Raw genomic sequence first — 25,436 nt, forward strand, 5'->3', positions numbered from 1 at the left:
CATGAGGCACCGGATTTATACCACAGGATCCATCTGGTAAACCATACAGTAGATAATGAGAAGTACACATACACCAAAAGTAATAATGTAAGAAAGTGTCATCAAACGTGGGAGAGATGGACGCTGTCAGAATTCTATGAGGCTTATACAGGAGTATACACAACAATACATATACATTATACAAATCCACACTATTACACAGGACCAAACACAGGAATAGCTTTATTATAAATGGCAGTATACAGAAGGTGAGATAGATGAGGCACAATGTAAGTTTAGTATAATCGGTATAATGGCATCGCTTGTCAGACATAAAGCACATATACACTGCACAGATATAAGGTAGGGGAAAGGATGGGATGTAACATCTTATCTCTGTATCATATGCATATTGTAATAAGAAATACTGAATAAAAATAAGATCTGGGCAGTGACTGGGCGGATGGTTGTATCCCAGGATGTAAATGTCCCAGGAGCAGCCTGGCTTCCTGCTGAGCTGGTGCCTGGAAGCCTGCAGTATGATTACAGTAATGTGGGGTACACATCAGGATGATTTGGCCCAAAATGAGCCAATTTAGATACAATCTCAACTGATTTTATGTAAATTGTCCATTTCACTGCCGTTCTGATGCGATCCCGATCCGATGTGCAGCCCCGCGGATCGTTAGGTCTTTTCTGAGATCCTACCATTGAAGTGGGTTCGGGTCGCGATCACATCAGATGCAGTTCCTGAGCGTGTCATAGGCTCCGCCATATAGTGAGCAGGTCATACATTCCCCTAACGACCCGCTCACAAGCTGCATCCAGCATAAGCCGGCAGCTCTGGAGAGGGGGCTGGTTGTGGAGGAACATCAGCCAGGACAGTTTCTGCTGGGCTTTCATTTAAGAACCCTCATGTAGCTCCCACAGTTTCTAGGGGGTGAATCGAGCCTGCATTGTTTTGGGGAGACTACTCTCAGATGATCCCTGTGCATGTAACAGAGGTATCCTCATATCAATGCTCACATTTAATGTAGATCTGCTCATCCAAATGTTATTGTTCTGGTATTTACAAAGTATACATTTATTTATAAATAATGTCCCACACTGTAAGCATGGAAAAGGCTTCTCTGATGTCTAACAAGATGTGATTTATTTTTAAAACATTTCCCACATTCAGAACATGAAAATGGTTTCTCACCTGTATGTACCCTCTTATGTAGAACAAGACTGGATTTAAGTGTAAAACATTTCCCACACTCAGAACATGAAAATGGTTTCTCACCTGTATGTACCCTCTCATGTGTAACAAGACTGGATTTATTGCTATAACATTTCCCACATTCAGAACATGAAAATGGTTTCTCACCTGTATGTACCCTCTCATGTGTAACAAGATTGGATTTAAGTGTAAAACATTTCCCACACTCAGAACATGAAAATGGTTTCTCACCTGTATGTACCCTCTCATGTATAACAAGACTGGATTTATTGCTATAACATTTCCCACATTCAGAACATGAAAATGGTTTCTCACCTGTATGTACCCTCTCATGTATAACAAGATTGGATTTATTGCTATAACATTTCCCACACTCAGAACATGAAAATGGTTTCTCACCTGTATGTCCCATCTCATGTGCAACAAGACTGGATTTATGAGTAAAACATTTCCCACATTCAGAACATGAAAATGGTTTCTCACCTGTATGTACCCTCTCATGTGCAACAAGACTGGGTTTATTCCTATAACATTTCCCACACTCAGAACATGAAAATGGTTTCTCACCTGTATGTACCCTCTCATGTGTAACAACATCTAATTTCTGAGTAAAACATTTCCCACATTCAGAACATGAAAATGGTTTCTCACCTGTATGTACCCTCTCATGTATAACAAGATTGGATTTATTGCTATAACATTTCCCACACTCAGAACATGAAAATGGTTTCTCACCTGTATGTTCCCTCTCATGTATAACAAGATGTGATTTACGAGAAAATGATTTCCCACATTCAGAACATGAAAATGGTTTCTCCCCTGTATGTACCATCTTGTGTGCAACAAGACTGGATTTATGAGTAAAACATTTCCCACATTCAGAACATGAAAATGGTTTCACACCTGTATGTTCCCTCTCATGTATAACAAGACTGGGTTTATGAGTAAAACATTTCCCACATTCAGAACATGAAAATGGTTTCACACCTGTATGTACCCTCTCATGTAGAACAAGATTAGATTTATTTAGAAAACATTTCCCACACTCAGAACATGAAAATGGTTTCTCACCTGTATGTACCCTCTCATGTAGAACAAGACTGGATTTATTTCTATAACATTTCCCACACTCAGAACATGAAAATGGTTTCACACCTGTATGTACCCTCTCATGTATAACAAGACTGGATTTATTCCTATAACATTTCCCACATTCAGAGCATGAAAATGGTTTCTCACCTGTATGTATCCTCTCATGTGTAACTAGATGTGATTTACGAGAAAATGATTTCCCACATTCAGAACATGAAAATGGTTTCTCCCCTGTGTGATGTCTCTGATGTAAAGCGAAAACTGACTGACTTATAGAACCGGATGATATTGTATCTATATGACCTGTACTGGGTGTAGTAAGGTCTGAATGATCAGGAGAAGGTTCCTCATGACTAGAGGGACCAGATGAAATATCTGCACTGTGAAATGTTGGGTGTGTATTGGGGATAATGGGTTTTTCTTCTGGAGAGTCTTGTCTGATGTTCTTATCTTCTAGTATATAACCTGGAGACACAATGAGATCTCCCTCCGAGGTATTCCTGCTTGTGCGCCCATCTACAGGAAACCGATGAATGACAACAGACAGAATTGGTTACATTGAGAAGGAAATGTTCATGGATGTTTTATCACTTACACTGAACATGTCTAATGCTGCGCACACACTGGCCGATATATCGCTGGTCCTTCAGCCAATGGGTGCCAGCAATAAATCTGTAACCAATGTGATCTCTGCAACAGAGCCGATGACCGATATATTGGTGCATTGTGCTATGGGCCTGATTCTGGATAACCTGGTACCAAGTCCCAAAGTGCCGACCTGACGAATAGCCGCTACCCCACCCGGATCCACTCGCATGTGCCCAATGCTGGAGAGATTATTGAAATCTCCAGGGTTCAGGGCAGCTGACGCCATGTGAAGTTAGCTACCCGCCCCTGGCACCTTGCGTCACGCTCAAATTTACATGGGCGTTCCCATCCATGGCCCATCACCACCAGTGCCCCCGTCCGTCCGTCACACCTCCCCCCCCTCATCCCCTCTCACCCCCCAGCACCTCATCTTACCACATCACCTTGCACCCAGCCACCTCCCCTTTCCGCTCCCACCCATTCCTACCTTTCGCTCTCTCCCAGTCCCCTTCTCTCTCTCCTCCACCCAATCTGCCCCCCCTCTCCCCTGCTCTCTTCCTTCTCTTAATTGTTATTTTGTCTAATTAAGTTATACAGAATACCTATTGGGAGCTGCAATAGCCATAAGTCGTCTTATAATTATCTCGTTAGACAGCATTCATTTTGATTATTATATTTTGAACATAAAGTATTAGCGCCTGATTATCATGATTTTCCTTTTCCATCAGAGAGTGTGGGGAGGAGACTGGTCAGATCTCTGGGCTGGTAACACACAGTGACATGATGTGAGGGGAGAGCAGGAGTATAATAGGGGCTGATGGCTCCTGATGTAGGAGATACATCAGAGAGTGTGGGGAGGAGACTGGTCAGATCTCTGGGCTGGTAACACACAGTGACATGATGTGAGGGGAGAGCAGGAGTATAATAGGGGCTGATGGCTCCTGATGTATGGGATACACCAGAGAGTGTGGGGAGGAGACTGGTCAGATCTCTGGGCTGGTAACACACAGTGACATGATGTGAGGGGAGAGCAGTAGTATAATAGGGGCTGATGGCTCCTGATGTAGCAGATACACCAGAGAGTGTGGGGAGGAGACTGGTCAGATCTCTGGGCTGGTAACACACAGTGACATGATGTGAGGGGAGAGCAGGAGTATAATAGGGGCTGATGGCTCCTGATGTATGAGATACACCAGAGAGTGTGGGGAGGAGACTGGTCAGATCTCTGGGCTGGTAACACACAGTAACATGATGTGAGGGGAGAGCAGGAGTATAATAGGGGCTAATGGCTCCTGATGTAGAAGATACACCAGAGAGTGTGGGGAGGAGACTGGTCAGACCTCTGGGCTGGTAACACACAGTGACATGATGTGAGGGGAGAGCACTAGTATAATAGGGGCTAATGGCTCCTGATGTATGAGATACACCAGAGAGTGTGGGGAGGAGACTGGTCAGATCTCTGGGCTGGTAACACACAGTGACATGATGTGAGTGGGAGACCAGGAGTACAATAGGGGCTGATGGCTCCTGATTTCTTAGATAGCTGTAAAGCTGTATTAATAGAACAAGGAAAATACTGTATGCAGTAAATGATTATTACTCACCTGTGCTGATATCTGTAGGGATTTCCTCCTTCTTACACTGCTGATCACCCCTCATATGTGTGTCTTCTGTCTCTGTATCTTCTTTCTTATCTGACACATAAGACTCTTCTCTTATCTTCATATCCGTCACATACGTCTCTTCTTCCTCTGTGTCTTCTGCCTTAATATCTTCACATTGAACCTACAAAAAAATATCTCATTAGTAATGTCTGATGCTAGGGAGATTACACAGTACAATATCTGTGCATAGGACACACACACACCCAACCACTGCAATTCATACAGTGACAGTCACTTTGGTATATTGGGGAGACCCTAAATTTCCACCTACCTGATCCTCTTGTGGGGTCCTGTGAGTCTCCTCTGTACAGTGCTGGGAATACAGAGGACGGGGACATCTCTCTGGGGTATCTCTGTTACTGGGCCCATCTATAGGAGACACACAGTGACTGAGGACATGGTATATATGTGATTATCCTGGGAATACAGAGGATGGGGACATCTCTCTGGGGTATCTCTGTTACTGGGCCCATTTGTAGGAGACACACAGTGACTGAGGACATGGTATATATGTGATTATCCTGGGAATACAGAGGATGGGGACATCTCTCTGGGGTATCTCTGTTACTGGGCCCATTTGTAGGAGACACGCAGTGACTGAGGACATTATATGTATGTGATTATCCTGGGAATACAGAGGGCGGGGACATCTCTCTGGGGTATCTCTGTTACTGGGCCCATCTATAGGAGACACGCAGTGACTGAGGACATTATATGTATGTGATTATCCTGGGAATACAGAGGATGGGGACATGTCTCTGGGGTATCTCTGTTACTGGGCCCATCTATAGAAGACACACAGTGACTGAGGACATGGTATATATGTGATTATCCTGGGAATACAGAGGACGGGGACATCTCTCTGGGGTATCTCTGTTACTGGGCTCATTTGTAGGAGACACAGTGACTGAAGACATTATATGTATGTGATTATCCTGGGAATACAGAGGACGGGGACATCTCTCTGGGGTATCTCTGTTACTGGGCCCATCTATAGGAGACACACAGTGACTGAATTTCTCTTTCAATGGTCCTGGTGACACAGCTTCACATTGGGATGTAGGAGGGTCCGCAGGAGCCAGGCACCTATCCTAAAGCTTTTGGAGGGTAGGCTCCTCCCCTACTGCATCCCAGACTCCTCAGTTCGTGTTAGGTGCCCACTGGAGTGGGTGCTATTCTAAAGGGCTGCCGGAGCAGCCGAAGGAGTAGAGTTAGTTAGAGTTTTTATTATTTTATTAACTTTTACACTAGCTAGGTAGGCACAGTGTGAGGATTCTCATTAGTGAATCCTCACACTGCTAGCGCAGCAGGAGCTGACAGAAGCGCGTCCTGTCAGCTCGCTGTGCACAGGGGAGACGCTGTCTGGCCTCCCTGTGCAGCACTTACAGCTTCTTTTAAGAAGCTGCCTGGGCTCCGGAGCGTTCTGAAACCGGCTTCACGCTAGGTGGGGATCATGGGGGACAGGCGCTCCGTGATGGCGGCGGCCATTTTCTGTGGAGCTTACACATTGAGCTCCTATATGAGAGGACAGCAGTGTGTTACAGGCATGTTCCGAGTGGTCCCCAGCTGAGGGGGAGATACTGGAACTAGGAGATCCTACAATGGGAGCGGCTGTCTGGGGGTAGTTGGCGCCAAAAGTCACAGACCCCGCAGCAGCAGGGACTTGGTCCCTTCCCTCACTCTGTTTTGGCGCCATTCAGAACGCTTGCAGCGGAGCTGAGCTGGCTTACAGATCCTGACAGAGTGATTGGATTTCCTGGGCATCGCTTTCCCCATTCTGAAGACTACAGAAAGCTAAGTGAACTGAGTATATTGGTTCTGTATATAATGTCTGTACATTTAATGCTGTGACTGTGTTATTTGAGAACATCAGGTCTGAGCAACAGTCTGTGGTTTTGGGGGAGGGAGCCTTTAATGCATTGAGCGCTTGCAGTGGTTGTACACTGAAATTTGTCCCTGAGCAGATAACAGGGGGGGCTTATGTATTTCTTGCGCTGCTGTGAAACCCATGGGGAGTGAACCCCAGAGGGTAGTGCTATCGGAGCTTGCGTGGGCTAAGTCCCTGGGCAGGTCTGAAAATGCTTTGGTGCATTACTGGATAGGCAGAGTGATGGCTGGTAACTTCCCCTAGACCATTGCCATTCTCTCAGCAGTCCTCTAGCTCTTTGCCTCGGACCCAGACAGATCCTGACCTATTACAGGTCATGCAGGATACTGCTAAGGCAATCAGCAGGTTTAATTACTTGTTGGACAAGTTTTATGGTTATTCTGTGGGGACCCCTAAAAGGTCTTATTCAGTGCCATTGTTAGCTGCTGATGAGGAAGGAGAGTACACAGACATACCCTGGGATCAGGGTGATGTTTCTGAAGAGTCCTCAGCCTCAGGGGTGGAGGATTTGATTACTGCTGTTAAACAGGCATTGAATTTGTCTGTGAAGGATAAACTCCTGCAAAGGATGTTTTTAAGAGACAGCGTAAAGAAACTGATATCTCCCTGCAGACGAGGGTTTACAAGATTTATTGGAAAACCCCTGATAAAAGGCTTAAGATGCCTAAAAGATGTTTAAGCCTGTATCCCATGCCTGAGGATCATGCAGACCTCTGGGAGAAAGTTCCAGTGGTAGATACTTCTGTGGCATGCTTGTCAAAAGTCACTGTGCTACCAGTGCAGGGGGACACAGCTTTTAAGCAAGGCAATGGTTAAAAGGGTGGGCAAAACACTCCGCCCTCGGATTGCTTCAGCCTGGGTCTCTAGGGCCATGATTGGTGGGTCATTGACCTGTGCACTATTTGACATACTGTTCCTTGTGTGTTGTTACTTGCGGAGAAGCTTAAAGCTGCTGCAGAGTATTTGATTGAGGCTGAGCAGGAAACTCTCAAAATGGCTGCCAGAGTTTCCTCAGTGTCCGTCAATGCCAGGAGAGTGCTCTGGCTTATAGCTTGGGAGGCAGATAACGAGTCTAAGAAGGCTTAGAGGCAATAGCTTTTAAAGGAAAGCTGTTATTTGGATCAGAACTGGAAGAGATTATTAAAACAGGCCACAGGTGGAAAAAAGCACTTTCCTGCCTACCCCTGCAGCCAAGCAGACATCAAGGTTTTCTGCTTTCGGGCCGTCCTTTCGGCCCTCCCCTAGAGGAGGTGCGTCCTTTCGAGGACAGTCTTTTAGGGGATAGTCTCAGTCCTCCAGGGGCAAGGCCCCAAAGTCAAAATTTGGTTCCTTTCATAAGAAATCAAAGGAGAGGACAAACCCTCCGCATGACTGCCAGGGGTTTTGCCCGGCGGTTATCAAGGTGGGGGGACGTCTGTCACTGTTCAAAGACGCATGGGCACTGTTAGCCCGGGACTCTTGGGTGTTAGAAATTATAACCCAGGGTTACAAGATTCCCTTCATAGGTCTTCCGCCGAGAAGGTTCATTCCTACACCACTACCAAAGGAGGCTCGGCTCCGTACGGCTCTCTTGGGAGCGGCTCATTCTCTTTTAGAGAAGGATGTGGTAGTCCCGGTCCCCAGAGCGGAGTGGAAAAAAGGCTTTTATTCCACTCTGTTTTTGGTGCCCAAACCAGACGGGTCTTTCAGCTGATCCTAAACTTAAAGTCATTAAATATCCGTTTGTGGGTAGACCATTTCAAAATGGAGTCTCTACGGTCTGTGCTGCTAAGCCTGGACCAGGGAGAATTTTTGGCGTCCATGAATGTCCAGGACGCATACTTGCATGTTCCTATCCACCCAGAACATCAGGCTCTATTGAGGTGTGCAATAGGAGACATACTCTTGCAATTCCAGGCGTTGCCCTTCGGTCTGGCCACAGCGTCAAGGGTATTCACCAAAATAATGTCAGTAATGGCGGCTGTGCTTCGACTGAGGGAAATCACAGTGATTCCATTTTTGGACGACCTGCGGTTCAAAGCGGAGTCAGCAGACAAGTTGAAGAGTCACTTGGCAGAAGCCATCAGGTTTTTGCAGATTCACGGCTGGCTTTTAAATTTACAAAAGTCTCAGTTGGTGCCGTCACAGAGACTCCAATTCTTGGGGGTTGTTCTGGATACCCAGTTGCATCGGGTGGTTCTACCAGAGGCAAAGGCCAGGGATCTGGCTGCCTTGGTACAGGAGATCCTCGGGTCTCAGAGCACATCAGTATGGAGGTGCCTCAAACTGCTGGGGAAGATGGTGGCGTCTTTCGAGACGTTACAGTTCGCCAGGTTCCACTCTCGAGTGTTCCAGTGGAACATTCTGACAGACTGGTCAGGGAATATAGACCAAGATGTCAGAACAAATAGTGTTGTCTTCAGAAACTCGATCCTTCCTGAAATGGTGGACGGAGGTGGATTCCCTTCAGTGGGGTCGGTCCCTGCAGTCCTGAAGCTGGCTGGTAGTCACTACCGACGCCAGTCTCAGAGGCTGGGGGGCAGTAGTCTGGGACCTGCGTCTGCAAGGCTTGTGGACTTCAGAGGAGTCTGCCTTACCGATTAACATCGTGGAACTGAGGGCTCTGTGGAAGATGTTTTCTCTGGCGGGAGAAAGATTACAAGGGCTCCCTTTAGGGATTCAGACCGACAACGCCACAGCTGTGGCATATCTGAATCACCAGGGAGGCATACGCAGCAAGCTGGCTATGTGGGAGGTGTTCCGAATCTTCTTGTGGGCGGAACAGAATGTTCCAGCATTATCAGCAATATTCATACCAGGAGTGGAGAATATAGAGGCCGACTTCCTGAGCAGGGAGGAGCTGATGGAAGGGGAATGGAGCCTGAACCCACAAGTATTCCACCAGATTACACTGAGGTGGGGAACCCCGGATGGGGACCTGATGGCATCCAGGTTCAACCATCAGGTACCCATGTTTTATGCCAGGACGAGGGATCCACTGGCAGAAGCAGTGGATGCCATGACTATCCCCTGGGAGGGGAATCTTCTTTATGTTTTTCCGCCAGTTCCAATGCTGGCAAGAGTGTTGAAAAAGATACAGGCCCAGACAATTCCAGTAATTTTAGTGGCTCCAGATTGGCCAAGGAGGTCCTGGTACTCGAGGCTTCAGAGATTGTCTGTGGACTCGTGGCGTCTACCTCTGAGGTCAGACCTTCTAAAACAAGGACCGTTCAATCATCTGGATTCAGCTCGATAAATTTTGACGGCCTGGCTGTTAAAACCGCCATTTTGAGGAATATAGGATTCTCAGAGGCGGTGGTTAACACAATGATTAAAGCCAGAAAGTCAGTGTCTTCTGTAAATTATTATAGGGTCTGGAAGACCTATATTCGATGGTGTGAAAGACAAAAGTCACACACACATCACGATTTAAAATGGCTAAATTGTTGGAGTTTTTTACAGGATGGCCTTTCCTCTGGGTTAAGCCTTCAGTCACTCAAAGTACAGATCTCGGCCTTGTCAATTTCTTTCCGAAGAAGGATTGCATTAATACCGGAAGTACAGACCTTCCTGCAGGGGGTTTCTCGATTGAAATCTCCCTACAAGCAACCAGTAGCGCCATGGGATTTATCTCTGGTTCTGGAGTGTCTTCAGAAGGCGCCTTTTGAGCCGTTGAGGTCGGCTGACCTTAAATTCCTTACATGGAAACTGGTATTTCTGTTGGCAGTGGCGTCAGCAAAAAGAGTATCGGAGTTGGGAGCTTTGTCCTGCAAGTCTCCCTCCCTTATATGTCATGATGATAGGGCTGTCTTTCGGACAGTACCCCAAATTTTTACCAAAAGTAGTCTCTGCTTTTCATCTAAATCAGGAGATAGTTGCCACTGCTGCGGGGGGCGTGACTTGGAGTAGTATGGTGTAGCAGCAGCACGCTGTAGCTCCCTCCGCTTATCCGCGCTATCATGCTATAATCCCCCCTGGTGAAGTCTCAAGAAATCCTGAAAACCCAAAGAAACCCCAATAATTATTGTTAATGTGCGGGTAAAAGCTATTTGCTCCTGTACCTTACGCGCGTGGAGTCTGTTCTGAATGAGAGGCGCTGGCTGCAGGTCCCTCACGATCGCGACGGAACTGTTTCTCTGTGCCGAGTTGCTGCACGGCCGCCTGGAGGGACACGCGCTGGACTTCCGGCGGGCGCGCGTGTAGACAGAGCCGGGACGTGAGCGGCAGGCAGCGGCACAGACAAGAGGCGGATAGGCGAGAGGCAGTCACGCAGGACCCTGCTCTCGCTCCCCCGTCTGAAACGGGTCTCAGGCTCCCTGCTGCCCTGCTTACATCGAGAGACTGCGCAAAGAGTCGGCACAGAGAATCCGGCTCACTGGCGCTGAGAATCGGACACCACTGAGTTAAGTTGGCTCCAGACGCCCCTGGCTATTATTGTTGAGGACTGGGCACCAAGACACAACTGCTGGGCTCATTGAGCCCTATACTACGGCACAGGTGCATGGAGTTGTGGGGCAAAGATAAAGCAGGTGTGTTGGCTGCAGTAAAGCATCTGCCAAAGGACAGCCTGGAAGCACAGACACCAGCAGCTGCCAGGATAACAAAGAGGTGCTACTATTACTTTGCGGTCCCTCGCTTCTTCTAAGTGGACACATAAAACAAAGTTGTGGTAAACCAACTAATCCGGCCGATACTGGTACTTCCTGGACCAGTGGAGTATACCAGGAGTTGGGGGCAGAGCTCTGTGCGGTGGGCACACCACTAAAGGTACTATATATATATATATATATATATATATATATATATATATATATATATATATATATATATATATATATATTTTTTTTTTTAGCTATCATATTTTTTTTCCTGCTTCACCATTTACTCCTCGCTGTGAATTTAAAGGGGTAGCCGTGGAGGATAATAGTTGTGGACTAAGTATACACTGCAAGGCCCCCTTAATTCTGTGACATACTGACGCAGACAGGTGCCTATTCTGAAGCTGGTCACTCTCTTACTGGGATACAAGAGAAAGGGAAAATCATTGGTCCGTATTAATCTTATGCACGTAACTGTTTTCCCTACCTATCCCACCCTGCTCGAACTGAAATATGGGGAAGACTGGTACTGCTGCGGCGGCAGCTGCTAAGCTAGAAAAGTACTCACGAAACGCTCAGTCGTCCAGATCCAACACACAAAGTGTTCCAAGTTCACCAGCCCCACATACGGAAATAGACAACTCCATTAACGAGCCAGTCCATTCTACACAGCAAATAATACAAGCAATATCTGAATCAGAGCACAGGGTCACGGAAAAAATTGGCCAAGTACAGTCAGATGTGTCCGTGCTCCGACAAGATTTGCAGAAAATGCGTGAGAGGGTAACAGAAACAGAGAACCGTATATCGCAGCTGGAGGATGACTCCTCCCCGTTAAAAAGAAAAGTGGAGGACTTATCAACCCAAGTGGCAACAGTTCAGTCTAAGCTCTCAGATATGGAGGGCAGACTGAGGCGAAACAATATACGAATAGTAGGCCTTCCAGAGAGAACCGAGGGCACCGATCCAGGAAAATTTGTTGAAAGTTGGATGACACAACTATTCACTAAGGAAGTATTCTCTCAACAATTTGCTGTTGAACGGGCACACAGAATACCGGGGGGAGCACCTAAGCCCGGAGCCCCCGCAAGAACATTAATAGTTTGCTTCCTGCATTTCAAAGACAGGGACACTGTGCTACGTTTGGCCCGAGTAAAGGGTGCACTTCTGTATGATAATCATGCAGTCTCTCTGTATCCCGACTTTGCCATTGAGGTACAGAAAAGCCGGGCCAGCTTTTCACAGGTCAAACGCAAATTGAGAGACAAACATATACAGTATTCAATGCAGTTCCCAGCGAGACTGAGAGTTGTCTATGAGGACTCAACCCATTTTTTTAACAATGCCGCAGAAGCAGAAAAATGGGTGGAGGAGCGTCTCCGCACTATGTGAAGTTTGGGGGTTTATACATAAAAAATTAAATGTTTTTTTTTTTTTTTGGGTGCCAGGAGATAAAGTAGGAGAATCTATGTGATGAAGTAGACTCTCCATAACAACTTATGTCTATATGTGGGAAATAATGTCTATGTGTTCTCTATATATATATGCGTAACCCTCATAGATACTTGCTGGCACAACACTACGGGCATTCGGGTTGTTAATTTATTTTTATGTACTTGCAATTTATCTTTTTTTTTTTATTTAAGATGATGCTGACTATGTTAGATAAAACTGTAGGTCTACGTGATGAGGTAGATTCTCTAGCTATGATGCATATTGCAGCATTGGTGGTTTATTTATCTAGTTATTTATTCTTTTTCTCCCTCCCTCTTCTCTTTGGGTCCATCCCTTTTTGAGGCATTAGTAGCTAAAGTAGGAGAATAGAGATTCTGGTTGGCATATACTATGTGTATTCTTGTACCTAATTTCTCCTCTTTGGGGATATAATATTTAAGAAGGTGGAGAATATGATAGATAAAGCTGGGGATCCAGGCGATGTGGTGGATTTCCTAGCCAAGGAAGTGAGAGATATACACTGTTACTGTATCTATTTTTTATTATTTTTCTTGGTGTTTCCCTATATGGGTTTTTTTTTTTTTCCCTCATTTAAGACGATGCTGACTATGTTAGATAAAACTGTAGGTCTACGTGATGAGGTAGATTCTCTAGCTATGATACATATTGCAGCATTGGTGGTTTATTTATTTAGTTATTTATTAATTTCTTCTCTCCCTCCTCTTTTTGGGTCCATCCCTTTCTGAGGCACCAGTAGCTAAAGTAGGAGAATAGAGATTCTGGTTGGCATATACTATGTGTATTCCTGTACCTAATCTCTCCTCTATGGGGATATACTATTTAAGAAGGTGGAGAATATGATAGATAAAGCTGGGGTTCCAGGCGATGTGGTGGATTTTCTAGTCAAGGAAGTGAGAGATATATACTGTTATTATTTTTTTTTTTTTTTTTTTTTTGTTTGTCCCTTCACCAGGGTAACGACTAAGCTAAGGGGGAGTAACCATAAACTACAGATAGAGGTAGGAAATTATTTCCTGCATCTCCCAAAAGGGTTAAGTTAGGTAGTTTATTTTATCTAGGGAGTTAGGTATTCCTCGGGGTGAGGTTATCCAGGGCGGGCTAGGGAGGGTACCAGGGACGATACTAGGGAAGATGTCTGGGTTGGGGTCTATAAATGTATGTCTTTATTATTATTATTTCTTATTGTTAATAGTCTTTTCAATATGGATGTTTAAGGTCAGAGAGAAAAAGCTTGAAACTCAAACTGTTACGTATCTTAATGCAATACTCGTAGAGCGCAGAGTGAAGTCAGTTGTGCTCATTAATACTATGAATCAAAAAATATATATTAATATACATTATGACTAAACGAGCACTGGGATTGAATATTATGAGCTGGAATGTCAGAGGTCTAAATAATAACATCAAAAGATCCCTTGTGATGTCTCAGATTCGTAAATACTCGGCAGATATAATCTGTCTATCTGAAACACACTTATATGGAGATAAGATCAAGGCATTAAAAAAGCCTTGGATCGGATCCGCGTTTCATTCAACCTTCTCCCAGAATGCCAGAGGTGTAACAGTGCTGGTAAAAAAAAATGAATTTCCGTGTCGATAAGAGCTTGTTAGACACAAAAGGAAGATTTGTATTTCTTAAAGCAGTAGTAAATTATAAACCTCTCTATATAATAGCCATCTATATACCACCGCCTTACAACAATGAGGTCCTCCATGAATTATTAAAATTCATAGCAGACTATCCTGAAATTCCTATACTCTGCATGGGGGACTTTAATAATGTAATGTGTAAAAACTTAGATAGATGGAAAGAGTGTGGCGTAAAAATGTCTACCTTGAATAAAGGTGCCCCCACTCCCTTTTCTAAAATAATAGCGGAATTGGGTTTAATAGACATCTGGAGGCAGAGGAATCAAGAGTTGTTACAGTTCTCATGCTACTCACCCTCACACAACACCTACTCAAGAATAGACCTTGCCTTGATATCCCCTATACTAGCTCCCGCAATTACTGATGTAAAATACCTAGCTCGGGGGATCTCAGACCATTCTCCCATCCTGTTAACTATCGATCTAACGTTGGATCGTGGAGAAGTGGCCTGGAAACTAAACCCCTTTTGGTTGGAGCAGATGGACTCGGGATTGGGAGGGATATGTCTTGGATAATAGGCAATATTCTAACATCGATATTAAACATGATGCCCTAAAAGCAGTGATGCAGGGGACATTCATAAAAAAGATCACAGAGATAAAAAGAAAGGGAAAGATAGAGGAAGACAATTTGGCAAATAAATACCAGTTGCTTGAAAGGGAATATATTAGCTCTGGGAATGGTAGTGTCAGAATACAGCTAATGGAAGCAAAACAGGAGTGGGTGGAATACTTGTATGACAAGACAAAAAGACAGATGCAGTTCTCCAGGCATAGGCATTACTATCAGACAGAAGTGGGGGGTAGCTATCTGGCATATTTGGCCAAAGGCGAAAACGGTAATAATGCAATATCCAGTATCAAAAATCCCCAAGGGAAAATATGCTATACGGCCGGAGAAATGGTGGAGGTTTTCTCGGGGTATTACTCTGACCTATATGATTCGGGGTGTATAAAAAATCAAAAACAGATAGAGGAGTACCTAAGTCCAATAGATATGCCATCCCTCTCTCAGGCAGATTCAAATCTGCTAGAAGCCACATTCACTAGGGTGGAGGTAGGCCAGGCTATATCATCTCTTCCGGCTTCTAAAGCGCCGGGAAGGGACGGTATTCCTGCTGAAGTCTATAAAAAGTTTGCAGACTTTTTTGTTGCCTACCTTACAGAGTTGTTTAACTCATTATTGGAATGGGGCTCACTCCCGGCTACTATGTCAGAGGCACTGATTATATTGATAATAAAAAAAGATAAGGATCCTCTACTCCCTGAATCATATAGGCCAATCTCGTTGTTAAATACCGACGTAAAAATATTGGCGAGAATCCTAGCCACACGGCTTAATAAAGTAATAACCTCCGTAGTACACCCAGACCAGGCAGGGTTTATGCCAGAGAGAGCCACAGCTCAGAACCTGCGACGTTTATACTTTCACCTACAGAGAGGCCAGAGTTTAAAGTCGGAAGCCCTGGTTGTGTCCTTGGACGCAGCCAAGGCTTTCGACACAGTGGATTGGAATTTTATGTGGGCTGTGTTACGAAAATTGGCATTTGGACCCCAATTTGTCAAGTGGATTCAGATGCTATATGCATCCCCAGTGGCAAGAGTCTCGGTAAATGGGTATATCTCAAATTAATTTAAATTAAAACGGGGCACTCGCCAGGGTTGTCCCTTATCCCCAGCACTATTCTCACTAGTTATAGAACCACTTGCATGTTTAATACGGACAGACCCAGAAATAAGGGGGATTAAAATCGGGGAGGTAGAGGAAGTTATAGCCCTATATGCAGATGATATGCTGCTTTTTCTGCAAGATGCTGGGAAATCCCTACAACAAACTCTGGATGTGGTAAATAAATTCGGGGATTTATCCGGTTTACGTATTAACTGGGATAAATCAAATATATTACCAATCTCAGGCCACATACCTGAAGATCAGCAGGCTGTATCCGTATTGAAGTGGACCACAAAAATCAAATACTTAGGTATATGGATTACTTCGTGCCCAAAGAGCTATGTGGACCTCAATATCCACCCAGTAACAGACGGATTTAAAGACCATATGCATACATGGAAAAAGCTACCCATGACACTTACTGGGCGAATAAACTTATTTAAAATGATAATACAGCCAAAATATCTATACATCTGGCAGAACTCACCCATATATATACCAAAAAAGGTGTTCAGTGCAATAGAAAAATTAGTGGTTTCCTTTATATGGAATGATAAGTCACCACGTATAGCAATTAAAACTTTATACAAATCGAAAAATCAGGGAGGTTTGGCTCTTCCAAATTTAAGAAACTATTATATGGCGGCTCAGGCGGCACATCTTGTCGGATGGGTAAAAAACTCAAAGGATTTATTACTATATGCATATATAAGAGAACAGGTTGGCCAATGGGCTTCCCCATTGGCTCTGCTCCTGTCAGGAATTTCTACATATAAACTGCCCCCTATTCTTCGTCAGGCGGTCCTAATATGGAGGTCTCTTCATTCTGCAGGGAAATGGTCAGGGACAGATAAGGATTCACCACTGTGGTTCAATAGAAAATTTGCAGAATTAGAAAAATTATCCTCCAACAATGTATGGTACCAAAACGACATCATAGTTATTAGTCAAATATATACCAATGGATTGCTTAAAACCTTTGGACAATTGCAAGTAGAATTTAATCTCCCAAATGAATATTTTTTTAGATACCTGCAATTGAGGCATGCAATCCAGGCCCAATTTGGGGGGCTCAGGATAGAAATATCTGAATCCCCGATAAAAAAAATGCTCCAAAATTTGGGTAATAGAGGCTGGGTATCCAGCCTATACAACACCCTGAGTATATGTCAACATTTACCCCCAATGGAGAAATTAAAAATCAAATGGGAGATGGACTTGGGCCCAATATTGTTGGAGGATTGGGAAGCCATATTGGGATCTATTAAACACGCAACCTCTTCTGTTAGATATCAACAAATACACTACTTCTCACTCCATAGAACCTATCGCACTCCACTGGGGATGTATAAGGCTGGAATAAGAGAGGATGATAGCTGCCCGAGATGTAGGGCATCAGAGGCCGATTTCCTACATATGATTTGGGTCTGCCCAAGAGTATATTCATTCTGGGAAAAGGTCTGGAAAGATATTAGGATAACAACTCCTGCCACAACTCAACTGAATCCCAGAACTTGACTGCTGGTCTAGAAATGGGGGGGGATCACTCACCAATGCTCTATTCCTATGTTATTAGTCTGATCACAATGGCGAAAGTGATGATAGCTCGCATGTGGTTTTCAACTAAAAGTCCAGCACTGGCAGGGTGGAGAGCATTGGTTAGTGAAACCATGAAGCACGAAAAGCATATGTTCTATGCAAGAAACTCTAAAAAAAAAATTCATGACAAGTGGGATAGATGGCGAGATCACTATTTGCTATGGCAGGAAGATGAACAAGATGAGATAACAAACCCAGTGTAAACTTCGCTAAAGGCGCAGGATTAGTCATGGTCGGTAAAGAGGGAAGCATGCATATTTTGTGCGTTTTTTAAGTCACAAATACTATAATACGTACATAACACACTTCACAAAAATCAGAGAGAACCACTCACACCACTTACAGAACACATAATTCACAATCATCACAAGACTATAAATAGAATTCCTCAATTTGTAGAATACACTACACAAAGATAGGAGAGGCAAGGGGAAGAATAAACAGAACAAAAAAAAAAAAAAGGAAAAAATGATAAAAAAAATAAATAAATAAATAAATAAAATAAAGCTTTTTCACGATAAATGGGATAAGGGCAAGAACGTGAGTAGGAGATAACACTCCACCGCAAATATTTTTAAAAATACAGGAATAGGCTTGCTTAGCATAGAGTGCAATACGTCTATCCCAGATCACTATAAAACACAAACGACACAATATATATATACAATGTAAAACACAACGTATAATCACAAGAGTGCTACAAAGAGAAAGTTTATTTATTTGTTTTTTCTCTCGTATTACTAAAACTTGAACTTTTTGCACAAAATATCTAGCAACATAAAAGATGTAAATTTAAATGCATGAACAGTATTCTAAAAAAAAAAAAAAGGCATGGATATCATCAACCGACTACAGTCCAAAATATGGGCACTATACAACAAACAAAATAAGGCAATATATAATAAGGTACAAGCAAAATTGAATAGACTAAATGACCTAAACAGACCCGATAGAAAAAAAACAACAAAAAAAAAAACCTTTCTCTACTTTATTGTGTGTGGGGGGGGGGGTACTCTGGAGGGGTGGGGGGTGGCTTGTGTTTATTGTAATTAGATGTATGCATGTATGTAAAAAGCAATGTTATGTCATGTCTTTTAAATGTAAAACTCAAATAAAGAAAACTGAATTAAAAAAAAAAAAAACAGGAGATAGTTCTGCCTATGTTTCAACCCCAGAGGGTTCAAGGAAAAGGGGCAAATTGAGGAATTTGGATGTTGTGCGCGCCTTGCGCATTTATGTGGACAGAGGGAAGTGTCAGGAAGACTAATACTTTGCTAATTTTGTATGATGTACATAATAAGGGTTGGCCTGCTTCTAAGCAGACCATTGCTAGGCGGTTGCGTTCTGTGATTGCTTTTGCATATACTAAAGTTGGTAGGCCTGTGACAGCCAGGATTAATGCGCATACCACCAGATCAGTCGCCACCTCTTGGGCGGTTCGACATGGGGCAACAGCTGAGCAGGTTTGCAGGGCCGCCACTTGGTCATCTGTTCATACTTTTGCCAAATTCGATAGGTTCCATGAGTTCGCGTCGGAGGACGCATCATTCGGGCGAGCAGTGATGAGAACTGCAGACCTGAGCGTACCCACCCAAAGGACCGGCTCTGGAACGTCCCAATGTGAAGCTGTGTCACCAGGACCATTGAAAGAGAAAAAGGGATTTTTGTAAGAACTTACCGTTCAAATCCCTTTCTCTGATATGGTCCAGGTGACACAGCGATCCCTCCCTTACGCTCAGTAAGTATGCCAGTGTTCATGATGCTTCATGTTATAATTGGTTGAAAAGTTAAATTTAAAATTGTGCATATAATATGTGCAGGCGTTGTACTGAGTTAATGTATTCCAGTGGCTTTGAAAGATTTAACTGAGGAGTCTGGGATGCAGTAGGGGAGGAGCCTACCCTCCAAAAGCTTTAGGATAGGTGCCTGGCTCCTGTGGACCCTCCTACATCCCAATGTGAAGCTGTGTCACCAGGACCATATCAGAGAAAGGGATTCGAACGGTAAGTTCTTACAAAAATCCCTTTATATTGTACATGTGGATTAGCAGATGATACGTGTATATAGGGGGGCCCCATATCTGCTCACCCCTGTACAATAAAACAAACTCTCCTCATACCCAGTGATGTGAGGGGCCAGTGATTCTCCATCATAACATCCCTGCACAGACCCTTGTGTTCCTCTATATACTTCCCATCCTGCGCAGAGAAATAGACAGTGACATCCTGACACCTTATAGAAACCCGACACAATCACCTCTCTGGTCGCATCCCTCGGTGTTACTGTTTAATGTCCCATTCCCAGCAGTCACCTCTCCGGTCACATCCCTCGGTATTACTGTATAATGCCCCATTCCCAGCAGTCACCTCTCCGGTCACATCCCCCGGTGTTACTGTATAATGTCCTATTCCCAGCAGTCACCTCTCCAGTCACATCCCCCGGGGTTACTGTATAATGTCCCATTCCCAGCAGTCACCTCTCCGGTCACATCCCCCGGTGTTACTGTATAATGTCCCATTCCCAGCAGTCACATCCCCAGTGTTACTGTATAATGTCCCATTCCCAGCAGTCACCTCTCCGGCCACATCCACCTACTGTATAATGCCCCATTCCCAGCAGTCACCTCTCCAGTCACATCCCCCAGTGTTACTGTATAATGTCCCATTCCCAGCAGTCACCTCTCCGGTCACATCCCCTGGTGTTACTGTATAATGCCCCATTCCCAGCAGTCCCCTCTCCAGTCACATCCCTGGGTGTTTCTGTATAATGCCCCATTCCCAGCAGTCACCTCTCCGGTCACATCCCCTGGTGTTACTGTATAATGCCCCATTCCCAGCAGTCCCCTCTCCAGTCACATCCCCCGGTGTTTCTGTATAATGTCCCATTCCCAGCAGTCACCTCTCCGGTCAGCAGCTGGATGATCTTATTGGTGAGTTCCAGGATCTTCTGCTCCTTGTCTCTCCCATGTATCAGTGAGTGAGGTGGAGGCACTGTGATGGGGCTCTGGGTCCTGCTCAGTTCTCCTGACACACATGGATGGCAACTGGGTGTCTCATGGTCACTGGATGTCTTCTTCACTACTTTGTAACCCTGTATATTGGAAAATATACTATTACTGCATGCACTCGCATACTTTGCCCATACCTTACCGTTTAAAATATAAAACACTTCTACTCGCATATAAAGCTATTAACCATACTGCACCATATATCTCTTTACTTCACAAAATATCTCCCATCTCGGCCACTGCGCTCTACACAAGATCTGCGTCTCTCTCCTGCACGGATCACTAGCTCCCATTCACTATTACAGGACTTTCATCGGGCTGCTCCCATCCTATGGAATTCCCTTCCATGCACAATAAGACTCTCCACTAGCCTCCAAACTTTCAAGTGTTCCCTGAAAACTCACCTCTTCAGGCAAGACATAATATTTAAGTACCATACGCATAACCGTCTGAGGCACTTATGTATTTAGCTTCCCTTCTGGACTTGCAACTTGGTGGGACTGCTATGCTATTACTGGGGCCTGTCCTTGTGTTTCCCTCCTATGTCCCTATAGATTGTAAGCTTGCAGCAGGGCTCTCCTACCTCCAAGTGTGTCTGTTGTTACCCAGTTCGTTTTAACACTGTCTAAAATTGTAAAGCGCAAAGGAATCTGCTGCGCTATATAAGAAACTGTAAATAAAAAAATAAATAATAAACTCCCAGTCATCACCCTCTATTAGTGCTATGAGATGTAATTCCCAAGATCCACCAATCAGGTCACTGTAGTATTAACATAACAGTGATATATAGTTACATAGTTACATAGTAGGTAAGGCTGAAAAAAGACTTGCGTCCATCTAGTTCAACCTGGAATAGATATCCATTGACACTCTCAGATATCCTCACCTCCCCAGTCATGTCCTTGTATTATTACTATAGATATGTGATATCACAGTGACGCTCCCACATCCCCTCACCTCCCCAGTCACCTCTCTGTATTATTACTATAGATATACGTGATGTCACAGTGACACTCCCAGATCCCCTCACCTCCCCAGTCCCGTCCCTGTATTACTATAAATATAAGTGATGTCGCAGTGACACTCCCAGATCCCCTCACCTCCCCAGTCACATCCCTGTATTATTGCTATAGATATAAGTGATGTCACAGTGACACTCCCAGATCCCCTCACCTCCCCAGTCACCTCTCTGTATTATTGCTATAGATATACAGTACGTGATGTCACAGTGACACTCCCAGATCCCCTCACCTCCCCAGTCATGTCCCTGTATTATTACTATAGATATACGTGATGTCACAGTGACACTCCCAGATCCCCTCACCTCCCCAGTCACGTCCCTGTATTATTACTATAGATATACGTGATGTCACAGTGACGCTCCCAGATCCCCTCACCTCCCCAGTCACGTCCCTGTATTATTACTATAGATGTAAGTGATGTCACAGTGACACTCCCAGATCCCCTCACCTCCCCAGTCACGTCCCTGTATTATTACTATAGATATACGTGATGTCACAGTGACTCTCCCAGACCCCCTCACCTCCCCAGTCACATCCCTGTATTATTACTATAGATATAAGTGATATCACAGTGACACTCCCAGATCCCCTCACCTCCCCAGTCATGTCCCTGTATTATTGCTATAGATATAAGTGATGTCAAAGTGACATTCCTAGATCCCCTCACCTCCCCAGTCACTTCCCTGTATTATTACTATAGATATAAGTGATGTCACAGTGACGCTCCCAGATCCCCTCACCTCCCCAGTCACGTCCCTGTATTACTATAGATATAAGTGATATCACAGTGACATTCCCAGTTCCCCTCACCTCCCCAGTCATGTCCCTGTATTATTGCTATAGATATAAGTGATGTCAAAGTGACATTCCCAGATCCCCTCACCTCCCTGTATTATTACTATAGATGTAAGTGATGTCACAGTGATGCTCCCAGATCCACTCACCTCCCCAGTCACGTCCCTGTATTATTACTATAGATATAAGTGATATCACAGTGACACTCCCAGTTCCCCTCACCTCCCCAGTCATGTCCCTGTATTATTGCTATAGATATAAGTGATGTCAAAGTGACATTCCCAGATCCCCTCACCTCCCCAGTCACTTCCCTGTATTATTACTATAGATGTAAGTGATGTCACAGTGATGCTCCCAGATCCACTCACCTCCCCAGTCCCGTCCCTGTATTATTACTATAGATATAAGTGATGTCACAGTGACGCTCCCAGATCCCCTCACCTCCCCAGTCACGTCCCTGTATTATTACTATAGATATAAGTGATATCACAGTGACACTCCCAGTTCCCCTCACCTCCCCAGTCATGTCCCTGTATTATTACTATAGATATACGTGATGTCACAGTGACACTCCCAGATCCCCTCACCTCCCCAGTCACGTCCCTGTATTATTACTATAGATATAGGTCAGTGGTAGCCAACTCTAGCCCTCGAGAGCTACCAACAGTTCACATTTTCCAGACAACCTAGCTGCTGCACTCATTAATCACTGACACATTTTAGAAGATACACAGATGGAGCTAATTAGCTCACTTGTGATTCTGTGAGGAAACCTGCAAAACAGGCACTGTTGGTAGCTCTCGAGGACTAGGGTTGGCTACCCCAGATATAGGTGATGTCACAGTGACACTCCCAGATCCCCTCACCTCCCCAGTCACGTCCCTGTATTATTACTATAGATATACGTGATGTCACAGTGACGCTCCCAGATCCCCTCACCTCCCCAGTCATGTCCCTGTATTATTACTATAGATGTAAGTGATGTCACAGTGACACTCCCAGATCCCCTCACCTCCCCAGTCACGTCCCTGTATTATTACTATAGATATACGTGATATCACAGTGACACTCCCAGATCCCCTCACCTCCCCAGTCATGTCCCTGTATTATTGCTATAGATATAAGTGATGTCAAAGTGACATTCCTAGATCCCCTCACCTCCCCAGTCACTTCCCTGTATTATTACTATAGATGTAAGTGATGTCACAGTGATGCTCCCAGATCCACTCACCTCCCCAGTCCCGTCCCTGTATTATTACTATAGATATAAGTGATGTCACAGTGACGCTCCCAGATCCCCTCACCTCCCCAGTCACGTCCCTGTATTATTACTATAGATATAAGTGATATCACAGTGACACTCCCAGTTCCCCTCACCTCCCCAGTCATGTCCCTGTATTATTGCTATAGATATAAGTGATGTCAAAGTGACATTCCCAGATCCCCTCACCTCCCCAGTCACTTCCCTGTATTATTACTATAGATGTAAGTGATGTCACAGTGATGCTCCCAGATCCACTCACCTCCCCAGTCCCGTCCCTGTATTATTACTATAGATATAAGTGATGTCACAGTGACGCTCCCAGATCCCCTCACCTCCCCAGTCACGTCCCTGTATTATTACTATAGATATAAGTGATATCACAGTGACACTCCCAGTTCCCCTCACCTCCCCAGTCATGTCCCTGTATTATTGCTATAGATATAAGTAATGTCATAGTGACACTCCCACATCCCCTCACCTCCCCAGTCAAGTCCCTGTATTATTGCTATAGATATAAGTGATATCACAGTGACGCTCCCAGATCCCCTCACCTCCCCAGTCATGTCCCTGTATTATTGCTATAGATATAAGTGATGTCACAGTGACACTCCCAGATCCCCTCACCTCCCCAGTCACTTCCCTGTATTATTACTATGGATATAAGTGATGTCACAGTGACACTCCCAGATCCCCTCACCTCCCCAGTCACTTCCCTGTATTATTACTATAGATATAAGTAATGTCACAGTGACACTCCCAGTTCCCCTCACCTCCCCAGTCATGTCCCTGTATTATTGCTATAGATATAAGTGATGTCAAAGTGACATTCCTAGATCCCCTCACCTCCCCAGTCACTTCCCTGTATTATTACTATAGATGTAAGTGATGTCACAGTGATGCTCCCAGATCCACTCACCTCCCCAGTCCCGTCCCTGTATTATTACTATAGATATAAGTGATGTCACAGTGACGCTCCCAGATCCCCTCACCTCCCCAGTCACGTCCCTGTATTATTACTATAGATATAAGTGATATCACAGTGACACTCCCAGTTCCCCTCACCTCCCCAGTCATGTCCCTGTATTATTGCTATAGATATAAGTGATGTCAAAGTGACATTCCCAGATCCCCTCACCTCCCCAGTCACTTCCCTGTATTATTACTATAGATGTAAGTGATGTCACAGTGATGCTCCCAGATCCACTCACCTCCCCAGTCCCGTCCCTGTATTATTACTATAGATATAAGTGATGTCACAGTGACGCTCCCAGATCCCCTCACCTCCCCAGTCACGTCCCTGTATTATTACTATAGATATAAGTGATATCACAGTGACACTCCCAGTTCCCCTCACCTCCCCAGTCATGTCCCTGTATTATTGCTATAGATATAAGTGATGTCATAGTGACACTCCCACATCCCCTCACCTCCCCAGTCAAGTCCCTGTATTATTGCTATAGATATAAGTGATATCACAGTGACGCTCCCAGATCCCCTCACCTCCCCAGTCATGTCCCTGTATTATTGCTATAGATATAAGTGATGTCACAGTGACACTCCCAGATCCCCTCACCTCCCCAGTCACTTCCCTGTATTATTACTATGGATATAAGTGATGTCACAGTGACACTCCCAGATCCCCTCACCTCCCCAGTCACTTCCCTGTATTATTACTATAGATATAAGTAATGTCACAGTGACACTCCCAGTTCCCCTCACCTCCCCAGTCATGTCCCTGTATTATTGCTATAGATATATGTGATGTCACAGTGACGCTCCCAGATCCCCTCACCTCCCTGTATTATTACTATATATATATATATATGTGACGTCACAGTGACGCTCCCAGATCCCCTCATCTCACCAGTCACGTCCCTGTATTATTACTGTAGATATAAGTGATGTCACAGTGACGCTCCCAGATCCCCTCACCTCCCCAGTC

The 25,436-nt window shown here is 44.6% G+C and overlaps 1 protein-coding gene across 1 annotated transcript in view; it reads right to left on the reverse strand.

Annotated features, from left to right (window-relative positions):
* Positions 1–238: 238 nt before the first annotated feature.
* LOC146010224 (uncharacterized) overlaps positions 239–25,436 on the reverse strand; it is a 230,321-nt gene continuing 205,123 nt past the window's right edge. The window contains exon 7 of the mRNA XM_083151260.1: positions 239–2,558. Within this exon, the coding sequence (XP_083007386.1) occupies positions 1,068–2,558 (1,491 nt within the window). The 3' untranslated portion in view covers positions 239–1,067. The remainder of the gene's footprint in view (positions 2,559–25,436) is intronic.

Source organism: Crinia signifera, chromosome 6, assembly GCF_055691185.1.
Source record: "Crinia signifera chromosome 6, ASM5569118v1, whole genome shotgun sequence".
Classification (NCBI taxonomy): Eukaryota; Metazoa; Chordata; class Amphibia; order Anura; family Myobatrachidae; genus Crinia; species Crinia signifera.